General features: G+C 30.6%; 1 protein-coding gene across 1 annotated transcript; it reads left to right on the forward strand.

Annotated features, from left to right (window-relative positions):
* The first annotated feature begins 267 nt into the window (after window positions 1–267).
* LOC107439896 (gamma-butyrobetaine dioxygenase) lies at window positions 268–19618 on the forward strand. The gene is made up of 10 exons (XM_043040240.3): window positions 268–390; window positions 4792–4933; window positions 5705–5838; window positions 8715–8896; window positions 10487–10689; window positions 11981–12166; window positions 13341–13516; window positions 15126–15262; window positions 17924–18055; window positions 19366–19618. Exons 2-10 carry the CDS (start codon window positions 4819–4821, stop codon window positions 19442–19444), a joined length of 1344 nt encoding a protein of 447 aa, XP_042896174.2. The 5' UTR covers window positions 268–390; window positions 4792–4818; the 3' UTR covers window positions 19445–19618.
* Window positions 19619–20547: the final 929 nt, after the last annotated feature.

A 20547-nucleotide genomic window follows, 5' to 3' on the forward strand; every position in this document is an offset into this window, starting at 1 on the left:
AAGTAGTTAATGTTTGGTAAGTTTCAGACGTAGATGTATTTACTTAAAGTTATTAAAATATTTTGGTAGCTCTATATTTCGAAATATATTCTATATTTCGAAAAATATTATCAGTCGAGCATTAAATTAAAAAAAAAAAAATCTTTTATCTATATGGAATATACATTTATGTTTTCACATGTTTTTCATAAATTCTAGATATTATAGCGGTTTAGACTAGCTCCTATGACGTAGGTATGATAAGATAAACCCAATGAGCGTAATTATGCGAAGGACGCAAATCAATAACTTAAGTGATAAGACATGATAAGAAACAGAAATAAGTTTCGCGTTTATCTCTATGTCTTGGCCATATCTCTTCCGTACCACACCTCTGGTAGAAAGAATTAGGTGAGTAGGCAATATTTTTAAAAATTATTTTATATACAATCAAATTAAATGCAACTTTTGTATTACTGATTCAATTAATTCGTTTAAATTCAATGCAAACATAAACTTATGAAGTAATGATTCCATTAATTTATTTAAATTCAATGCAACTATATACTTATGAAGTAATGATTCCATTAATTCGTTTAAATTTAATGCAGATACACTTATGAAGTAATAATTCCATTAATTCGTTTAAATTTTATGCAGATATATACTTACATGTTAATGATTCCATTAATTTACTTAAATTCAATGCAACTATATACTTACGCGGTAATGATTCCATAAATTCGTTTAAATTCAATGCAGATACACTTATGAAGTAATAAATTAATTAATTCGTTTAAATTGAATGCAAATATATACTTACATAGTTATGATTCCATAAATTCGTTTAAATTCAATGCAGATACACTTATGAAGTAATAAATTAATTAATTCGTTTAAATTGAATGCAAATATATACTTACATAGTTATGATTCCATTAATTCGTTTAAATTCAATGCAGATACACTTACGAGGTAATGATTCCATTAATTCATCTAAATTCAATGTAAATATAAACTTATGAAGCAATGATTCCATTAATTTATTTAAATTCAATGCAACTATATACTTACGCGGTACTGATTCCATTAATTCGTTTAAATTCAATGCAGATATACATTTACGTGGTAATAATTCCATTAATTTGTTTAGAAATAAATGCAAAATATACTTATTTGATAAAGATTCCATTAATTTGTTTAAATTCAGAGCAAATATATACTTACGTGGTAATGATTCCATTAATTCGTTTAAATTCAATGCAGATACACTTATGAGGTAATGATTCCATTAATTCGTTTAAATTCAATACAGATATATACTTACGCGGTAATGATTCTTTTAATTTGTTTAGAAATAAATTCAAAAGTATACATATTTGATAAAGATTCCATTAATTTGTTTAAATTTAGAGCAAATATATACTTACGTGGTAATGATTCCATTAATTCGTTTAAATTCAATGCAGATATACTTATGAGGTAATGATTCCATTAATTCGTTTAAATTCAATACAGATATATACTTACGCGGTAATGATTCCTTTAATTTGTTTAGAAATAAATTCAAAAGTATACATATTTGATAAAGATTCCATTATTTGTTTAAATTCAGAGCAAATATATACTTACGTGGTAATGATTCCATTAATTCGTTTAAATTCAATGCAGATACACTTATGAGGTAATGATTCCATCAATTCGTTTAAATTCAATACAGATATATACTTACGCGGTAATGATTCCTTTAATTTGTTTAGAAATAAATTCAAAAGTATACATATTTGATAAAGATTCCATTAATTTGTTTAAATTCAGAGCAAATATATACTTACGTGGTAATGATTCTATTAATTCGTTTAAATTCAATGCAGATACACTTATGAGGTAATGATTCCATTAATTCGTTTAAATTCAATGCAGATATACACTTACGTGGTAATGATTCCCTTAATTTGTTTAGAAATAAATGCAAAAATATACATATTTGATAAAGATTCCATTAATTTGTTTAAATTCAGAGAAAATATATACTTACGTGGTAATGATTCTATTAATTCGTTTAAATTCAATGCAGATACACTTATGAGGAAATGATTCCATTAATTTTTTTTAAATTCAATGCTAATGAATAATTACATGGTAATGATTCCATTAATTCATTTAAATTCAATACAGATATATACTTATGCTGTAATGATTCCTTTAATTTGTTAAGAAATAAATGCAAAAATATACTTATTTGATAAAGATTCCATTAATTTGTTTAAATTCAGAGCAAATATATACTTACGTGGTAATGATTCCATTAATTCGTTTAAATTCAATGCAGACACACTTATGAGGTAATGATTCCATTAATTCGTTTAAATTCAATGCAGATATACACTTACGTGGTAATGATTCCTTTAATTTGTTTAGAAATAAATGCAAAAATATACATATTTGATAAAGATTCCATTAATTTGTTTAAATTCAGAGAAAATATATACTTACGTGGTAATGATTCCATTAATTCGTTTAAATTCAATGCAGACACACTTATGAGGTAATGATTCCATTAATTCGTTTAAATTCAATGCAGATATACACTTACGTGGTAATGATTCCTTTAATTTGTTTAGAAATAAATGCAAAAATATACATATTTGATAAAGATTCCATTAATTTGTTTAAATTCAGAGAAAATATATACTTACGTGGTAATGATTCCATTAATTCGTTTAAATTCAATGCAGACACACTTATGAGGTAATGATTCCATTAATTCGTTTAAATTCAATGCAGATATACACTTACGTGGTAATGATTCCTTTAATTTGTTTAGAAATAAATGCAAAAATATACATATTTGATAAAGATTCCATTAATTTGTTTAAATTCAGAGAAAATATATACTTACGTGGTAATGATTCCATTAATTCGTTTAAATTCAATGCAGACACACTTATGAGGTAATGATTCCATTAATTCGTTTAAATTCAATGCAGATATACACTTACGTGGTAATGATTCCTTTAATTTGTTTAGAAATAAATGCAAAAATATACATATTTGATAAAGATTCCATTAATTTGTTTAAATTCAGAGAAAATATATACTTACGTGGTAATGATTCCATTAATTCGTTTAAATTCAATGCAGACACACTTATGAGGTAATGATTCCATTAATTCGTTTAAATTCAATGCAGATATACACTTACGTGGTAATGATTCCTTTAATTTGTTTAGAAATAAATGCAAAAATATACATATTTGATAAAGATTCCATTAATTTGTTTAAATTCAGAAAAAAATATATACTTACGTGGTAATGATTCCATTAATTCGTTTAAATTCAATGCAGACACACTTATGAGGTAATGATTCCATTAATTCGTTTAAATTCAATGCAGATATACACTTACGTGGTAATGATTCCTTTAATTTGTTTAGAAATAAATGCAAAAATATACATATTTGATAAAGATTCCATTAATTTGTTTAAATTCAGAGAAAATATATACTTACGTGGTAATGATTCCATTAATTCGTTTAAATTCAATGCAGACACACTTATGAGGTAATGATTCCATTAATTCGTTTAAATTCAATGCAGATATACACTTACGTGGTAATGATTCCTTTAATTTGTTTAGAAATAAATGCAAAAATATACATATTTGATAAAGATTCCATTAATTTGTTTAAATTCAGAGAAAATATATACTTACGTGGTAATGATTCCATTAATTCGTTTAAATTCAATGCAGACACACTTATGAGGTAATGATTCCATTAATTCGTTTAAATTCAATGCAGATATACACTTACGTGGTAATGATTCCTTTAATTTGTTTAGAAATAAATGCAAAAATATACATATTTGATAAAGATTCCATTAATTTGTTTAAATTCAGAGAAAATATATACTTACGTGGTAATGATTCCATTAATTCGTTTAAATTCAATGCAGATACACTTATGAGGTAATGATTCCATTAATTTTTTTAAATTCAATGCAAATGAATAATTACATGGTAATGATTCCATTAATTCATTTAAATTCAATGCAGATACACTTATGAGGTAATGATTCCATTAATTCGTTTAAATTCAATGCAAATAAATACTTACATAGTAATGATTCCATTAATTCATTTAAATTCAATACAGATATATACTTACGCGGTAATTATTCCTTTAATTTGTTTAGAAATAAATGCAAAAATATACTTATTTGATAAAGATTTCATTAATTTGTTTAAATTCAGAGCAAATATATATTTACTTCTTAATAGGTCCATTAATTTGTTTAAACTCAATATATTTCTGGTCTAATTTATTTTTATACGCACGTTTCATCACTACTTTATAAAGAGAAATACTAATATCTGTTCAAATATTTTTTTAAAAAAAAGGTATATCTGTTCAGGTACATACGTTTACTTGGAATTTTTGAACTACGAACACGGTGGCTAAGAAGCTGCCTAAAATTTAGTCAAAATTTGCTGCTCCATGCCGGGAGCGATTTTCCAATCCAGCTGCTTTTAACTATCCATTCTCTTGTTTAGCATCTTTTTAAATAAAGGAAAGCATTATTTTTGACTTTTTTTTTAGTTCAGCTTATAAATTTTTAATGCTACCAACTACAGCCGAGAGTAAAAATCTTGTAAATTAGCGCTCTCGAAAGGATTAAAATAGGAGTTAACGTTGTTGCAATTCCTTGTGTAACTTAATTTTTTTTCTAGCTGTTTCCTGTTCTGAAAGTAAATTTGTGATAAATTGTTACTGATTTCGTATTTTTTCCAAAAATTACCTTTCTTTTCAGGTAATTTTTAAGTTTTCTAGCTTCACCATGAGTCTTAAAGCTTTAAGCGGATTTTGCAAGCTTGTTGGAAAAAACACAACTCGAAAAATTTTAAATCCTGCTAACTTCAAAATCAAGACAGATCGAAATTTACACATAACTGGTATGTATCTGTATATAGAGTAAAAAATGATATTTTTTTAACATTATTCGTAAATTTGTTCAAATTGCTCAAAATATAATTCGCTGATCCCCAAAATATAGGGGGTAGCCGCAATCTGTTAAATGTGGTCTCAATAGTGTGGTTCGAACAACGGTTCAAAGTTTGGACTCTTTAATATTAATTATACTCTTTGAGTATTTCATCGAATTGAAAAATTTTTGAACACAGCTATAAAATTCGTTTATCCAAAGATAATTCCCTGCAAAATATTAAATCTACTAAATATTTATTATTTTATTTTATAATAGTCTGAAAAAAGTTGAATTACAAGGTATAAAATTTTTAACATTATTTTAAGGAAAGCAATTTTAAACGGCAAAATACAAAATGTGTGCGAAATCGGTCGAATAGTATCTGAGAAATCGAATTTTAAAAATACGAATTTTTCAAGATAGCATTGTGCTTTAACTTCAGATCCAAATAATAATTTTGATATTATTTAAATATTATGGATTACGTACATTTATATACAATATATATTGCATATATTATATACACTATTTGTTGGAACATATATTTCTTTTTTGAAGAGAAGAAATGTCTTTATGAAAAAAATTCTAGGCATAAATGAACTTACAAGTTATCTATTATCCGCTGCAAAAATTTTCTTATTATTATTTTTATAATTGCGGGCTTGAACCTCTCTGAACACATATTTATTTACCGTTGTCTTTCCGTTTCTCTAACAGATATTTTCATTTCCTTTTTAAGGTTCTCGTTTAGGAGTAACTGCGGCCATTGATCCTAAGCAACCAGCAACGATCACCAAGACTTTTCCAACAGCTCATCAATCCCTACAAATTGGTTTCCATGACAACTTAGCATCAGACTTCCAATTCATTTGGGTAAGCATCGTAAAAAAATCCACTCGAAGCAATTCTTTATTTAAAATTATTTTTAAACAATGGGGGATATTTCCATATCGTGATCTGTCGCGCCAACTACAATCGCCAAGGTGCCAAATAGATTTTAAACTTGCAAATTTCATTAAAAAAAACTTGTAGATTTTTGAGTTATACTTTTCGAGTTGATCCCTTTCTGTGATTTTTTTTTTTTAGTTTCTAGCTGACGGCTGCCCTGAAGTTGCCAAAACTTGGCGAGAATTCTGCCACAGATCACAATACGGAAATCTCGCCAAATAATAACAGATCCATAGATGTAAAGAAATGAAACATTTCAAAAATATTAAATAAATAATCTCATGAAATTGAAGCAGTAGAAGATTTTCTGATTAAAAATCTTCACTCACTTTAATATGTATATATAGGAAAAGAATACGAGGAATCAATAATGACTTCACGTTGTTCTAATCTTAGGCTACAATTCAACTTCAAAAATGCCTAAACTATTTCCACCGCAGTCACATCAGCTCACCTTGATGCTCTGGAATCTTGTTTTATTCATTTCAATGCTGATTCCCTTATTAATGACATTAGTTCCTCGCCTCCTCTCCACAGCGCGTGGAAATGCATTTTACCCTGATTTGTTTCTCTCTGCCATTGTGGTTTTTCTTCTTCTGTTTTTCATATTTTTTTTTTACTCCGCAGTGGACTGATCGTTAAGACACGGTTCCCAGCAGATCATCGAAGTCAAGTATCACTGGCTGCGGTCAGTGTTCGGGTGGGTGACCACTTGGATCAGTCTGCGTAGGGACCGAGGGTGTGCGATATGGGTCCTCGTTAAACTGTTCTACCGTAAAGTGCTCTACTTCGCGCGCAGGTCATCGGATTACCGAAGCGGGGGGTGCCATTCCCTCTGCAGAGGATCAAAATTGTGATGGCATGTCTTCGGATCATCCTCAGGGATGTTTCCCAGACCGTCACCAATAGCCCATTTAGCAGCTCTAGTGCGATGTAAATGAACTACAACAACAACAACCTATTTTTTTCTCTAGGCTATCATGGTTTTTCTTGTTTTATTTCGCACTTTTATTTTTAAATTTTCCTGTGGTAACTTTACGTTTTATATTTCAAATCACATTTGTTTCTTCTCATTTCTGCCCGCAAAGTCTTAAAAACGGACGTATAAAATGATTAAAATTTTCCCTTTCTTGCTGGAAAAATCTACTAAAACATCATGCGAACCCTCTTTGTTGATATTTATTTTCTTATCGAGTCGATTGAGTGATGTCTAGAACTTCGCATTTCAAAATTTGTTTGTTTTCAACACGTATTGTTGATAAGAGGTAAATGAGACACGTGAAAATGTTTTTGTAATTTTTTCTTTCTTGGAAAGTCTATAAATTAAAATTTATTCTTTTTATCAGCTTTTATTTTTTTAAATAACAATCATTTTTTTTTCTTATATAAAGTCCAGTAATCAATTAAATCTTCAATATTAAATTAATCAATCAAAGGTTTTACTTATTCCAATAAATTCTTTTTTGACATAACATATTTTTCATGATTGTTAAATGATGGAAGTCTTATTATTTTTAAAAAAGACATTATCATAGAGATTAATCGAAGCATTGATTTCAATTTTAAGCTTGATAATAGGATTTTAAAAATGTTAATTCTATAATTCTAATAATAACACTTAGTTGAAGAATCGAAGTTAAATCTATTTTGAAGATTTTGTTGAAACAATTGTACTTAGCAGGCAAAAATACGAGGTGTATAATTACTTTGAAGTTGTAAGGCTTGAATTTTAACACACTGCATGCGGACACGTTTTCCAAAAAATGTATTACAACAATTTTAAATTAAAATTTTGAAAAAGTGGTAGGCAAGATATGATAAAAGTTGGAGCTAACTTGTCACTATAGTTACAACTTCAATTTAAAAAAAAATTGCGACTAACGATTGTAGTGCTGATTATATTGAATCATTTATGTTTTATTTTATTTTATAACTGTCGTTGAACAGCCGACCCAATTTTTTGTTTGTTTTACGGCTACTAATGTTCAACTCGGTAGCCTTGTAATTTTGAACCCGATGCCGAACACAAGGGATCTCCTAGATCAAGTATTGAGAGAAATTGACATTTTAATGGAACTAACCCGCATTTGAGTATCATGGAGAGGAAAGCCATGAAATCTCCCACAGTTAGCCTGACGTAAAATATCCTCAGTGGTAGACGGATCATGGGTTAGAGTCCCTTTCCCGTCAGGCTAACCGTGGAGGGGTTCGTCGTTTTCCTCTCCATGCAAAGCAAATGCTCGTTAGCTCCATCAAAATGTCCTCCATGAAAGCAAATTCTCCCAATACTTGTTTCAGGAGTTCCCTTGTCTTCTAGATCGGGTTTGAAATTGCAAGAGCTGAAAATTAGCATAGTAAACGCGAAATTGGGTCTGCTGTTCAACGACGGTTATAAACAAAGAGCTAAAGTATGTCACTTTGCTTAGAATGTACAGCATAAGGTGGCACTTGCTAATGTCCAGCCTGATTAAAATTTTCAATAAAATTTAATGGTCCGGAAAAGGTTAAAAAAACAATTAGAACATATATTTATGCCCAATTATTTTCTATGGACTCGGTTCGAATTTCTTCACGAGATTGCTGTTTTTTCAGTAAGGGGCATGATTGTTTAATGAACCATCCGCTTTAAATTGTAGTTTTATTATGCATTTACTTAAAACCAGCATTGATGAATTCCAAAAAGTTAATTTCTAGTTTCATTTGCATTTTATAATTTCTTATTGACGAATCGTTTAAGTTACGACCAGATATTGTAAATGAAAATTAGAATTAAAATTAATTTGCCCGTTTTTTTTTTCCAGCTGCGAGATAATTGCAAATGCAGCAAGTGTGTCCACCCTGACAGTAAACAAAAGATGTTGGACACTGTGAGTTTGGATATAAACATAAAACCGAAATCCTACCACCTTACAGAGAAGGGAATGCTCAAGATAATATGGCCTGACACAGAAGGAGATCACGTCAGCTTATATGATCCTACCTGGTATTATTATTATTATTATTATTATTATTATTATTATTATTGTTATTGTTATTATTATTATTATTATTAATTATTATTATTATTATTATTATTATTATTATCATTATCATTATCATTTTCAGGGCCGGATTACCCATTAGGCCAGACTAGGCTGGGATTAGATTAGCCTGGGGCCCCCAATGATTAGTGGCCCCCTTAAAAAAAATTTTTGAAAATAAATTTTAAAAAATTAAGAAAAACAATGATTTTTTTTTTAAAAAAAATCGATTTCCAATATATATTAATAAAATACGATAATTTTTTTAGTTCCAATTTAACAAAATAAAGTAAAATTTATTTTATTATTATTTATTTTTATTTTAAATTTGCTTTCTTAAATGAAAGGGTATATAAATACTTTTATATTTGAATAAATAAAAAATATACGAAAAAAATACTTAATCTAAGGGCCCCAAAAATTTTAATGGCCTAGGGCCCCGCGTGCGCTTAATCTGGCTCTGATCATTTTCCTCATTTTCATTATTATCTTTGTCATTATTATCTCTAAAATAATTAAATAAGCAAATAAATATCACTTGAAATGTTTAACTTTTTTCGTGCGTACGCATAAACTAGCTTTTTCTCTCTCCTAAAACATAAGATGTCATTTTCAACAATTTTGAAAATCGCTATTCAATAACAGCCGGCGTCTCAAAGAGGTTTCTCTCTGAAATTTTAATATATTTTATTTTATAACCGTCGTTGAACAGCAATCCAATTTTGAGTCTGCGACAACCGATGCTCAACTCTGTAGCCATGTCATTTTGAACACAACCCAGAAGACAAGGGAACTCCTGGATCAAGCATTGAAATGATTTAGCCATCGAGGAAGACATTTGATGGAACTAATCCTCATTCGCTTTACACGGACGGAGCGGAAAATCGCGAAAACCTCCCACAGTAAGCCCAACTGCCAGGGGATCTCACCCATGATCCCTCAACCAGTGAGGATATTTTACGTCAGCACTGTGGCCTGCGCAAACCGGAATCAAAATTTGTATCAACCAACTGGGTTTCGAACCCGGGGCACTTCATTAAGAGGCAAACGCTCTGAGCCCGCACGACTCTATTTTATTATACAGTACAGAATCCGGAAATCAGAAAACCGGAAAATCGAAAAACCGGAACGAAATTCAATAAATTTCCCCGCCATTTTCAAAAAAGAAAATATTTTTTCCTCATAAGATTTTAGGATTTTTCTTTCTTTTTTGAAAGATGTTTACCTTACCATCATTTTGGAAATAATCATTAGTGTATTACTTCATCGTTTTTTCTTCTTTTTAAGATTATTTCCAACTATTTTTGCTTTTTTAAGTTGGGTTAAAACGGTTTCTTGTATCGATTCAGAAAACCGGAAAAATCAGTTATCCGGAATAGCGATGGTCCCGATCGTTCCGGATAATTGGTTCCCTACTGTATTTGAAAACTAATTCAGCTGATTTTGAAATCAAGAGCCTCGAATTGAATTGTATTTTTCGAATGGTAATTATTTAAACTAAGATCACGCCAATACAATTTATGAAGTTATCATTCTTTTACATTCTTTTTTAGGTTGCATAAATATGGAAAAGGATTCGAATTAGATAGTCATGAGAGCATTCATGATGACAATTTACCTGCCATGATTCCTTGGGACAGAGACACCATCCAGCAAATAAAACCTGAAGTGAACTACGAAGAAGTAATGGAGACCGAAGAAGGTCTCAAGAAATGGTTGGAAAACATCTACAAGTATGGATTGGCCATAATGAAAGGTTATTTCTACACGTTTCTTTTTAAATTTAATGCACTTAATGTAACATAGGCAGACGTTTCCAAATCCTTTCGGTTATGGAACCCTAAAAGATCGTCCTTCTTTTGATGGAACCCCGGAGAGATGTTCATTAGTAGTACTAAACATGTTAATCATAGAAAGAAATATTATTGTGAAAAAAGTTAAGGCGAATGTTTTATTGTCCTATTGATAATATCACCAGGGTTCGATCCTCGATACCACCAAGACCTACCCAGTACATGCGATAAACGTGCTTGTAGAGTCATGGTGGCTCGAGGGATAGAGCGTTCTCCTTCTAATTAGATGAAGTGGGTTCGAATCCCACAAATGGCAGGGCGATTCGAACTCTGCACCCGCTCGCACCGACCACAGTGCTGGCGTAAAATATCCTCAGTGAAGGTGGTTAGACTTCCCTTGCCGTTAGGCTAACCGTGGGAGGTATTTGTGGTATTCCACTCCATGCAACGCACATGTGGGCTAGTCCCATCAAAAAGTCCTCAACGAAGGCAAATTTCTCCCAATACTTGATCCAGGAGTTCCCTTGTCTTCCTGATTGTGTTCGAAATTACAATGCTACGGAGTTGAACATTAGTAGTCGTAAGCCCAAAATTGGCCCGGCTGTTCAACGACGGTTATAAAATAAAATATAAAAACGTGTTTGTAAAATATTTGGAATCTTTCATCAACCAACCTGTGGTTGGTTGAGAAGTACCATGGGTACCGGTTTCTGAAGAGAATTTCTTTCCCCTTTAGATCTATGATGAAATTGAGAAAGTGGTATCACACATGAGTGGTGCTGCCATGTATCCTTGAAGTTCTGAACAAAGACGTTCTTTCCCCCTTGCCGTACACTCTTGTCAAACGAAATTCCCAACTTCCTGACTTAATTCACAAAATGGCCAATGGCTGGTGAGCTAGGATTGTCGAAGAGTTATTCGAAACAGCATCAATATTAAAAATAAAATTAGTTATTATGTTAAACAGTTGAATTTGCGGAGCAGCATCTAGCCTAGTTCTGAAATTGTTTTTTGGAGTGCTCATAAGCTGAAATTAATAAAATGAGCTGAATTATAGTTTTTGTAGGGATGAAAACGAAAAAAAAAATATTGTTCTAAATGTACAAAATACTTGTGAAGGAAGCCTGTTTCCTTATTGTTTAATTTAGCTATTTCATGTTGAATTGAAAATTCCATATTTTAAGTGAAGTGCACATGAAGTTTTTATTTAAGAAAAATTTAGCACCTAAAATACTATTTATTGATTATTTTTAGGTGTTCCACGTCGAACAGGTGAAGTCATCAATGTCATGGAAAGAGTTGCTTACGTGAAGAAAACTAAATGGGGATCTAGTTTTGACGTGAAATGTGAGCCTGTTCAAAATGATCCTAAACATCTTGCTTTTACGGGAATGTACTTAGAACACCACACAGATATGAACTATTTAGAAAAATCACCAGGTACAAAACTTCCGTTCTTTATTACCAATTTAGAAGTTATATAATTAGCTGCTATATATATATAAATCTTTCAGTATATATACATCCAAGCTTATATATATACACCGAAGAGCCATTGCATTGTGACCACCCTCCATCTATAACAATGGGCTCGCCCAGGTTTTCATGGTTTCTCGCCCAGGAACAATGTTTTCATGGGGCACATTAGGACCCATAATCCTCATAGAACAATCCCTGGCGTCCGTAAGCTACTTGAACATAGTTGCAGACCAGGTTCACCCAATCATGGCAACAGTTTTTGCTGCGGGGGATGGTATTTACCAACAGGATAATGCACCACGTCATAAGGGTCGAATCGTCATGGATTGGTTCGAGGAACATTCCAGTGACTTTCAAGTCATGTCTTGGCCCCCAAATTCACCTAACCTTAATTCAATAGAGCATTTGTGGTCCTACTTGGAAAACCAAATTCGTGCTGCCACGCTACCCCCTCGCAATGTGAGGGAATTGCAGGACCAGTTGGTGAGCTCTTTGTATATATATATATATATATATATATATATATATATATATATATATATATATATATATATATATATATATATATATATATATATATATATATATATATATATATATATATATATATATATATATATATATATATATATATATATATTTATATATATATATATATATACATAATACACACATCCAAGCTTTAACCAATCTTTTTACGTTATTTTACTACTGAAATTCCCTCTCTCAATTCTAACTCTCAACACATTCTCACGTTTATTATTCACCTCCGGCATTTTAGTTCAAAATTTAAATCAAAGAAAGTCGTCATTTTAAGTTTTTTCTCTGAACCAAGCCTGACAACCGGTGAAATCCCTCTACCTATTTTTCGAACGAATTATAAGAAACAATAATTCCCTTTTTTCATGTGACGTAAGAGATCAGCGGGATAAGTTTGCAAGATTTTCCCCAGCTTTTGAAGTGAAGCACTTCGACTTTGTGAGATTTGGCTTCCTGTTCTTCCATATATTAATATATATCTAAGTAAAAATCATACTACTTCTTTATTTATTGCATTCTAAATTACGTCACTTGCTTATTGCATTCTTAATTAAAAGTATAAATAGTTTTCAACCTATATTTTCTTGTGTTTTAGGACTACAAGCTTTGCTTTGTATGAAAGCCAATCCTGCAATTGAAGGGGAAAGCATTGGAGGACAATCATTTTTTGTTGATGGTTTTCATATTGCTAAATGGTTGAGAAAAGAACATCCTTCATCTTTCCATGTTCTCACTTCTACTTTGGTTGAGTTTAAAATACACAGCCACAACGTAAGTCTAATCCAAAATAAATTTAGAAAAAATAATTTGTTTGTGAAGAGCTTGAAACAATACGATGAAGAGCCATATTGTTCAGGATGGTTGATGGTTGAGTCTGTTTTTAATGGATGGTTGACCGTATAAAGTTAAGAGCAGATGGTACTAGGGGTTAAAATTCGACTTCCGGGTTACTATTTCCGACTTATTTTTACGCCTAAGCTAGAAAAAACGCACAATCCAATACTATTATACTTGTAGTGCTAGCAACATAACACTTTCTTTTAATCTAACTTTCAACGAGACAACAAATGAATTGCTAAGACTCTCACTGAAGTCAAGCATCACTGGCTGGGATCAGTAAGCGGGTTGGTGACCTTTTTGATCAACCTGCGTAAAGACGGAGGATGCGCGGTATCGATCCTCGTTAAACTGTTCTACAGTAAAGTGCTCGACTTCGCGCGCAGGTCGTCGGCTACCAAAGCGGAAGAGCCATCTCCTCTGCAGAGGATCAAAATTGTGATGGCATGTCTTCGGATCATTCTCGGGGATGTTTCCCAGACCGTCGCCAATAGCCCATTGTGCAGCTCTAGTGCGACGCAGATAAAATACCTACTTACCTACCTGCCTAGAATATTAATCCTGTTAACGAATCGCCTCGTAAGTATAACATAAGCGGAGAGATACATGAAAACTTTTCGAAATTCCTTCCGTTTTCAGGAAGCTTTTTATTGCTTACATTCAATCAACCATTCATAACGTAGGAAAAAACTGCGATTTTTATGCAGGCAATTAATTTTTATTGTGCTGCCATCTAGTAAATCTCTGGAAACTTGAAAAATACCTTTCTGGAAACAACCCTAACGAACTGTTTCATACAAAAATGTCCAAGCTTGTAAAAATTAGGCTTGTCACTTTATTATCCCTAGCTCTTCATATATACATAAATATACATGGTCCGTATGCTCCTTAAAATTTATATCAGTTTTGTAATCAGCCAATTGAGAATCTTTTAGCTTTAATTTTCATTTCAGAATTAAAAATTTATTAATTTTAATTAATTGTTGAATTAATTATTAAATTTTCAAATTTAATTAATTAATTAAATTAAGCAATTTTAGAATTAAAAATTAAACAATTTTAGAATTAAAAATTTAACATATTTGTTTCTAGAAAAAAAAAACTTTTGCGTCTGTTTTAATAACTTTAAATATCGTCTGCACTACTTCTCATATCTAAAGTTAGGCTCTCGAACCATTAAGATTACATCTTAAAACGCTAAAATCCGACTTGTAGATCAAAAGTTAATAAAAGGTTCTTTTTTATTTCATGATTTCTAATTTTCGAGCATAAATAATACGTTCTGTAAATGCGTAAAAATAAAAAATATTGTCCATTAAAATTGATTTAGTAAACCACAAGATTGAATAAAAAGAAAACGTCAAGAGAACAAATCTCGTTTACGTAATAATTATTAGCGCCATAGAAAATGGATAAACAATAAAGAAATACATTACTGTTAGTACCATCGGGGAAATTTAGACACTGTTTTTGTATTTATTTCAATTTATGATTTTAATTTGAAATTTTTCCTGGTTTAAATTTATTTCAAATTTATTATTAGATGGAATACTGCAACAATCAATATGTTTTGCATGCCAACAAGAGTGGTGACATCCAAGAAGTTCACTACAATACAAGAACCATGTCTCCTCTGAAAGGACCTAAAGACACAGTTCAAGCTTTTTATGGAGCATATCAGTAAGTAGCTCATCAGCACAGTCATCGACAGCTCTGTACCGCTTAGTTCTGTCGCATGCGTTCCTTTCATTTAAAATGTATGCACATGCTCTTTTTCGCCTTGTATGCTGTGTCTTTTTAAGGTAAAACATTACCATCGAGTTAAAGATTAAATACCTTATCACTTTCTTTTATAAAAGAAATGTTGCAATATTGTAAAATGAGGCGTGTACTTTCGTGGACTGTATAAGCTGGACCGGAAAGTAATGTCCTTTCGGTGCCTTTCATATTTGTTATGAAGATTTTATTTTTTATTAATAGTGAATGGCCGGGATAGCCTGGTCGGTAGGGCACTAGGCCCCTGTACAAGAGGTAGTGGGTTCGAGCCCCGCCGGCCGAAGACTCACCGTGTAGTAAATGGTGACTGATGCACGCTAAATCTGTCGAGTCACAAAGTCATCGATGTTCCCATTACAAATCATACCTCTGGGGTATTGATTCAAGAGTTTCCTCGTCTTCTGGATTAGTTCAAAATTACAAGGCTACGGAGTTGAACATTAGTAGTCGTAAACCCGAAAGTGGGTCGACTGTTCTACGACGGCTACAAAATAAAATAAAAAATCAATAATTTATTCACCATCGTCAATACCCGGACGAAAATAGATCAAAAAATGAATTGGTTTTTGAGACTAACGAATATTTAATAAGCCGAAACGACCTTACTTTCCGGTCCCCGTAATACTTTCCAGTAGATTTAACATTAATCCATTGACTTACACAACCGGATTACAGCTTAATGTGAAACTATTTGCTTCTAAGTGTTTACCAATTTTTAACTGCTACTATTTTTTAAGCAACAAATAAATCGAGATTTAGAATGCACTGACGGAGGTCAGTGCATTCTAAAGTTAGGCAACACGATAGCCAGTTGCTATCGTGTTGCCTTTTCTGAAAAGTGTTAGTAAGTCAATGGGTTAAATAAAGTCGATTACAACTGACTTTTGTTCAAAAAGATAACAATTGATAACTCTGCCTTGGTGTCTGCACCTTGGCAATGAAAAAAAAATTGATAGGATAACGATTTCATTTTTATATTTTTTTTCAAAAAAAAAGAAAACATTTGGAGCAGTATGAGAAAACGGAACCTGGAGAATCCGTTACAGCCATTAATTAAAATTTATTAAAATTAATATATTTTTTTCATAAATTCATTTTAATAAAATTAATATATTTATTAAAATTAATATATTTTTTAATATATTTATTAAAATTAATATATTATTTTTAATATATTCATTTTTATATTTTTTTTCAAAAAAAAGAAAAAATTTGGAGCAGTATGAGAAAACGGAACCTGGAGAATTCGTTACAGCCATTAATTAAAACTTATTAAAATTAATAATTATTTAAAATAATTAATTAAGTAAAATTAATAAAATTTAATTAAAATTAATAAAATTTAATTAAAATTAATAATTATTTAAAATAATTAATTAAGTAAAATTAATTAAATTCAATTAAAATTAATAATTATTTAAAATAATTAATTAAGTAAAATTAATTAAATTTAATTAAAAATTAATAATTATTTAAAATAATTAATTAAGTAAAATCAATTAAATTCTATTAAAATTAATAATTAATAAACTAAAATTACTTACATTAATAATTAGCTAATTAAAATTACTTAAAACTAATAATTAATTAATTAAAATACAAAGAACCTAAAAGTGATCAAGGTTTCTCATATAAAGTAGTTAGGATACGTATTTCAAAAATCCTGTTAAAAAAATAACCTTCCAAACCCCAAAGGTAAAAAGAAGACTAGGAAGACCTAGAACATGAAGGTTAGACAGAGTAGATAAATGGTTAAAAGATTTGGGAATTAACAGATGGAGAAATATGTAGCATCTAGATGGCTTAAACTGCCTGAGAAGGCCTTGGCATGTAACCAGCTGCAGTGCCTAAGAAGAAGAAAATTTTTTCCATATTTATTTATTATGTGTGGCTCTTTACTTAGCATATCAGACAAGAAAGAAACCTGTATATGTTTTAAGTGCAGTATGTGTTAATAATCAAGCATATTTTACTCCTTCCGGCAACAAGATAATTACGACTGATTTTACTACCAGTTGTTTTTCTTATTCGGGATACAAACAGGCATGATCTACTAGCATTAACATAAATTTAGTTAAACTCAATTACAGCTTTCAAGATCCGTAGGACCCTTAATTCAAAGATGCATATAAAATACTTGATATGCATGCTGTACATAATGTTATTAAGTGCTAGAGTAAATAGGAAAACATTGGCATACTATTAACTTACAGGGCTGCCAACTATAACGCTTTTAGCAAAAATATTTAATAGAGTAGTACACAACCAAAAGCTATAACTCTTAGAATTACGGTTAATTTTGCCACTTTTATGAATCCTCACCATGGTTATTTATATGAGTTTTTTAGATCATTCATATGTCATGGTGTGAAAATGATTTTAAATAAAATTTTGCTTTGCTACCTCTAGAAGAAATTTTCCTCATAAAGAAGGCTAAAACTTGTTATTCTACTATCATTAAATATTTTGGCGAGTTAGAATTTCCTAGTTGGCAGCACTGCGAGTTAACTTAATAATTACTGATCCTAAAATTTGATAAAATATTGATAAAGCTTTTATTTGCAGACTTTTCGGACAGAAAATGAGAGAACCAGAGTCAGAATATATGTTTAATTTAGTTCCTGGGGATTTGGTGGCTTTCAACAATCGAAGGATCTTGCACGGTCGAACCAGTTTTGATCCAAGAAAGGTTTCTCGGTAAGTAAAAATTGCTAGCGATCCAGAATTTTTTGACCAAAATAACATCTTACTTATTTCCAGAAAAACCATGACGATTGCTGTTATGTATAACAATATTTTTAATAGATTAGTGCCACGCTCTGAGAAACTATCAACGATGACAGTGCTTTATTGTCATACAGTAAACGAAAGCCTGCGTCTGAAATAGTTCTAAAATCGCCATTTTGTAATTGTGGCTCATTTAGCCACAGCTTACTTTCAAATTTTGATAACATTAATATTTAATATTTGCCATTCACAAATTGTGTAAAAGAAAGCTTTTTAATGAATAAACAAAAAAAGCAATTAGCATAAAAAAGTGCAGTTAGAATTCACAATTATATTCACAATTTAGAAACTCGTAATTGCAAAAAGAGATAATATTTATGCATTTTACCAGGTTTTGATAACGTTTCAGGGAATTTTTTTTTTTAAAAAAATGTGATTTTTTAAAACAAATTGAGGCTTTTTCTCTTTTGAAAAACTAAAAAAAAGCACTTTTTTTAAAGGGGGCACTAACCCTAAGACCAAGTTCATCAAACTATACACAATAGAATTAAATGAAATTAATATTTAAATTGATAATTTGGCTACTTACTTCTGAGGAAGTTGGGAAGAAAAACATCAAAACTTGTTTAATTGGCAGCAGAAACTGAAAGGATGGATTACTAAAAGAGAATCCTTGTTCCAGGAGCAGCCCGGTGGCTGAGTGGTAGTGCTTCGCGTTTCAGTGCCGCAAATCCGGGGTTCGATCCTTTAATCAGGCAAGGTGTCATCCCTTCATTGGGAGAATAAAATTAGTGCCAAGCATACGTTCGGCCGACCACCCAATCAGAACTTCTGCACGTGCAGGTTATGAAGTCAAGAAAACTGGGATGAGCACACTAGGCAATACCCCCAAAGGACTTTAATGCTACTGACATTATTTTAGTCCCTGTTTCAGCAGGCAATCAAACTGATTTTAATGGTTTTCATCCCACCTTTCTCAATAGTAATCTGACAGATTTATCACTTTCATCTCTACTTCGCTATTCTGTGACCTTCAATTTGTTTAGTTTTTTAAATCATTTTTGACAAGGATGTTAAAAGTATGAATTAATGGTGGTAATTGCACATATTTGTCAAATGTACTTTTTTTTTTTAATTTAAAATATTACCTAAATTTTTCCGTTGACCTAAGACTTAAAAGTTATCAGCAGAATCCTAAAGAATGTAATATTTAATTCATGGGTAAAGTTGAACTTTATTGTTTTAAATTTTATTAATAGTTAATATTTTTAAATTTGCAGACATTTGGAAGGATGCTATGGAGATATTGATGAAGTTTTTGTCCAATACAAATCTTTCATGAAGAATTCTGATAAATGAAGCAACTGAATTAAAAAAGGTTTATTTTAATAAAACCGTTTTTGTCCCTTCTGAGTAACGTAATGGAGTTTTATTCTATTGTATTAAGACTTATGTAAATATTGTAAAAAGAATTCCATTGTTTTTTTAAAGTTTTTATGTATTGTATTATTTTAATTAAAGGTTTTTCTTTTATCACTGTACATTTTATTTGCGTAATTCTCACAATGCAATATAATTTATTATTACATAATACTTCGACAAGAAATTTCTAAATAAATGAATAATTATAAAAAATGTTTTCTTAACTTAAGAATGAAATAATTTGTCTGTTGTTTTGTTCGCTTGTTTAAATTATTTATATGTAGTGGTAGACAAACTAATTTTTTGTTGAAATTTGTCAAGATACAAATGCATTACCTTTACTAACACTAACAGGAACATTTTCTCTTACTGAGGTAATTCCTTCTCGATTGACATGAAAACTACTTTTAATTTCATAAACTTGATTTAAAATAATTTAAACCCAAAAAATTTTTTTGATTGAGACAATTATAAATTCAGAAATTGAGACAATTATAAGTTAGAAAAATTAATCGATTTGCATAACTTTCGAATGTGTCACAAAATTTTCTTTTTGTATGCAAAGTGATAAAAAGAGTACGATTTAACATGTTTATTTTGTTTTATGTAATTTGAATACAATTTAAATTGATAAATGAAAGTCCTACCAATTCTAAAATATAATGAGACTTAAAAAAAAAACTAGTTTTTAGTTTCCATTGCGGATACCATTATTATTACTTCTACACTACAAGAAATTTTTTTTTAAAGTTAACGAAAGTGTTTGTTACGATTTACGGAAGCAAGATGGTAAATTTCACTGATTAGACACTGACACAGAACAGTAAATTTTAAATTTTTTTTTAATCGTATGCCTGTAAAGGCAGTGGGGGTGCGATTTTTCCTGTTTTTCAGTGGCGCCATCTATGGTCAGGAATTCGACTTATGTCACGCCATTCACACAACCACAACCCGTTTACAGGGCGGGTAACATTCACACACAAAGGAGAAAGGACATAAAACACACACAGAGAGAAAGAAACATCCATGCGTTGCCCGGG

Source organism: Parasteatoda tepidariorum, chromosome 5, assembly GCF_982258835.1.
Source record: "Parasteatoda tepidariorum strain Cologne lab strain chromosome 5, Ptep-v5.0, whole genome shotgun sequence".
Lineage (NCBI taxonomy): Eukaryota > Metazoa > Arthropoda > Arachnida > Araneae > Theridiidae > Parasteatoda > Parasteatoda tepidariorum.

Bases quoted from the DNA above. Each gene is read 5' to 3' on its own strand.
- LOC107439896 (XM_043040240.3), top strand. From the start codon at position 4,819: ATGAGTCTTAAAGCTTTAAGCGGATTTTGCAAGCTTGTTGGAAAAAAC. The intron at 10,690-11,980 runs GTTATTTCTACA...GATTATTTTTAG, and splicing joins TGGATTGGCCATAATGAAAG to GTGTTCCACGTCGAACAGGT. The intron at 15,263-17,923 runs GTAAGTAGCTCA...TTTTATTTGCAG, and splicing joins GCTTTTTATGGAGCATATCA to ACTTTTCGGACAGAAAATGA.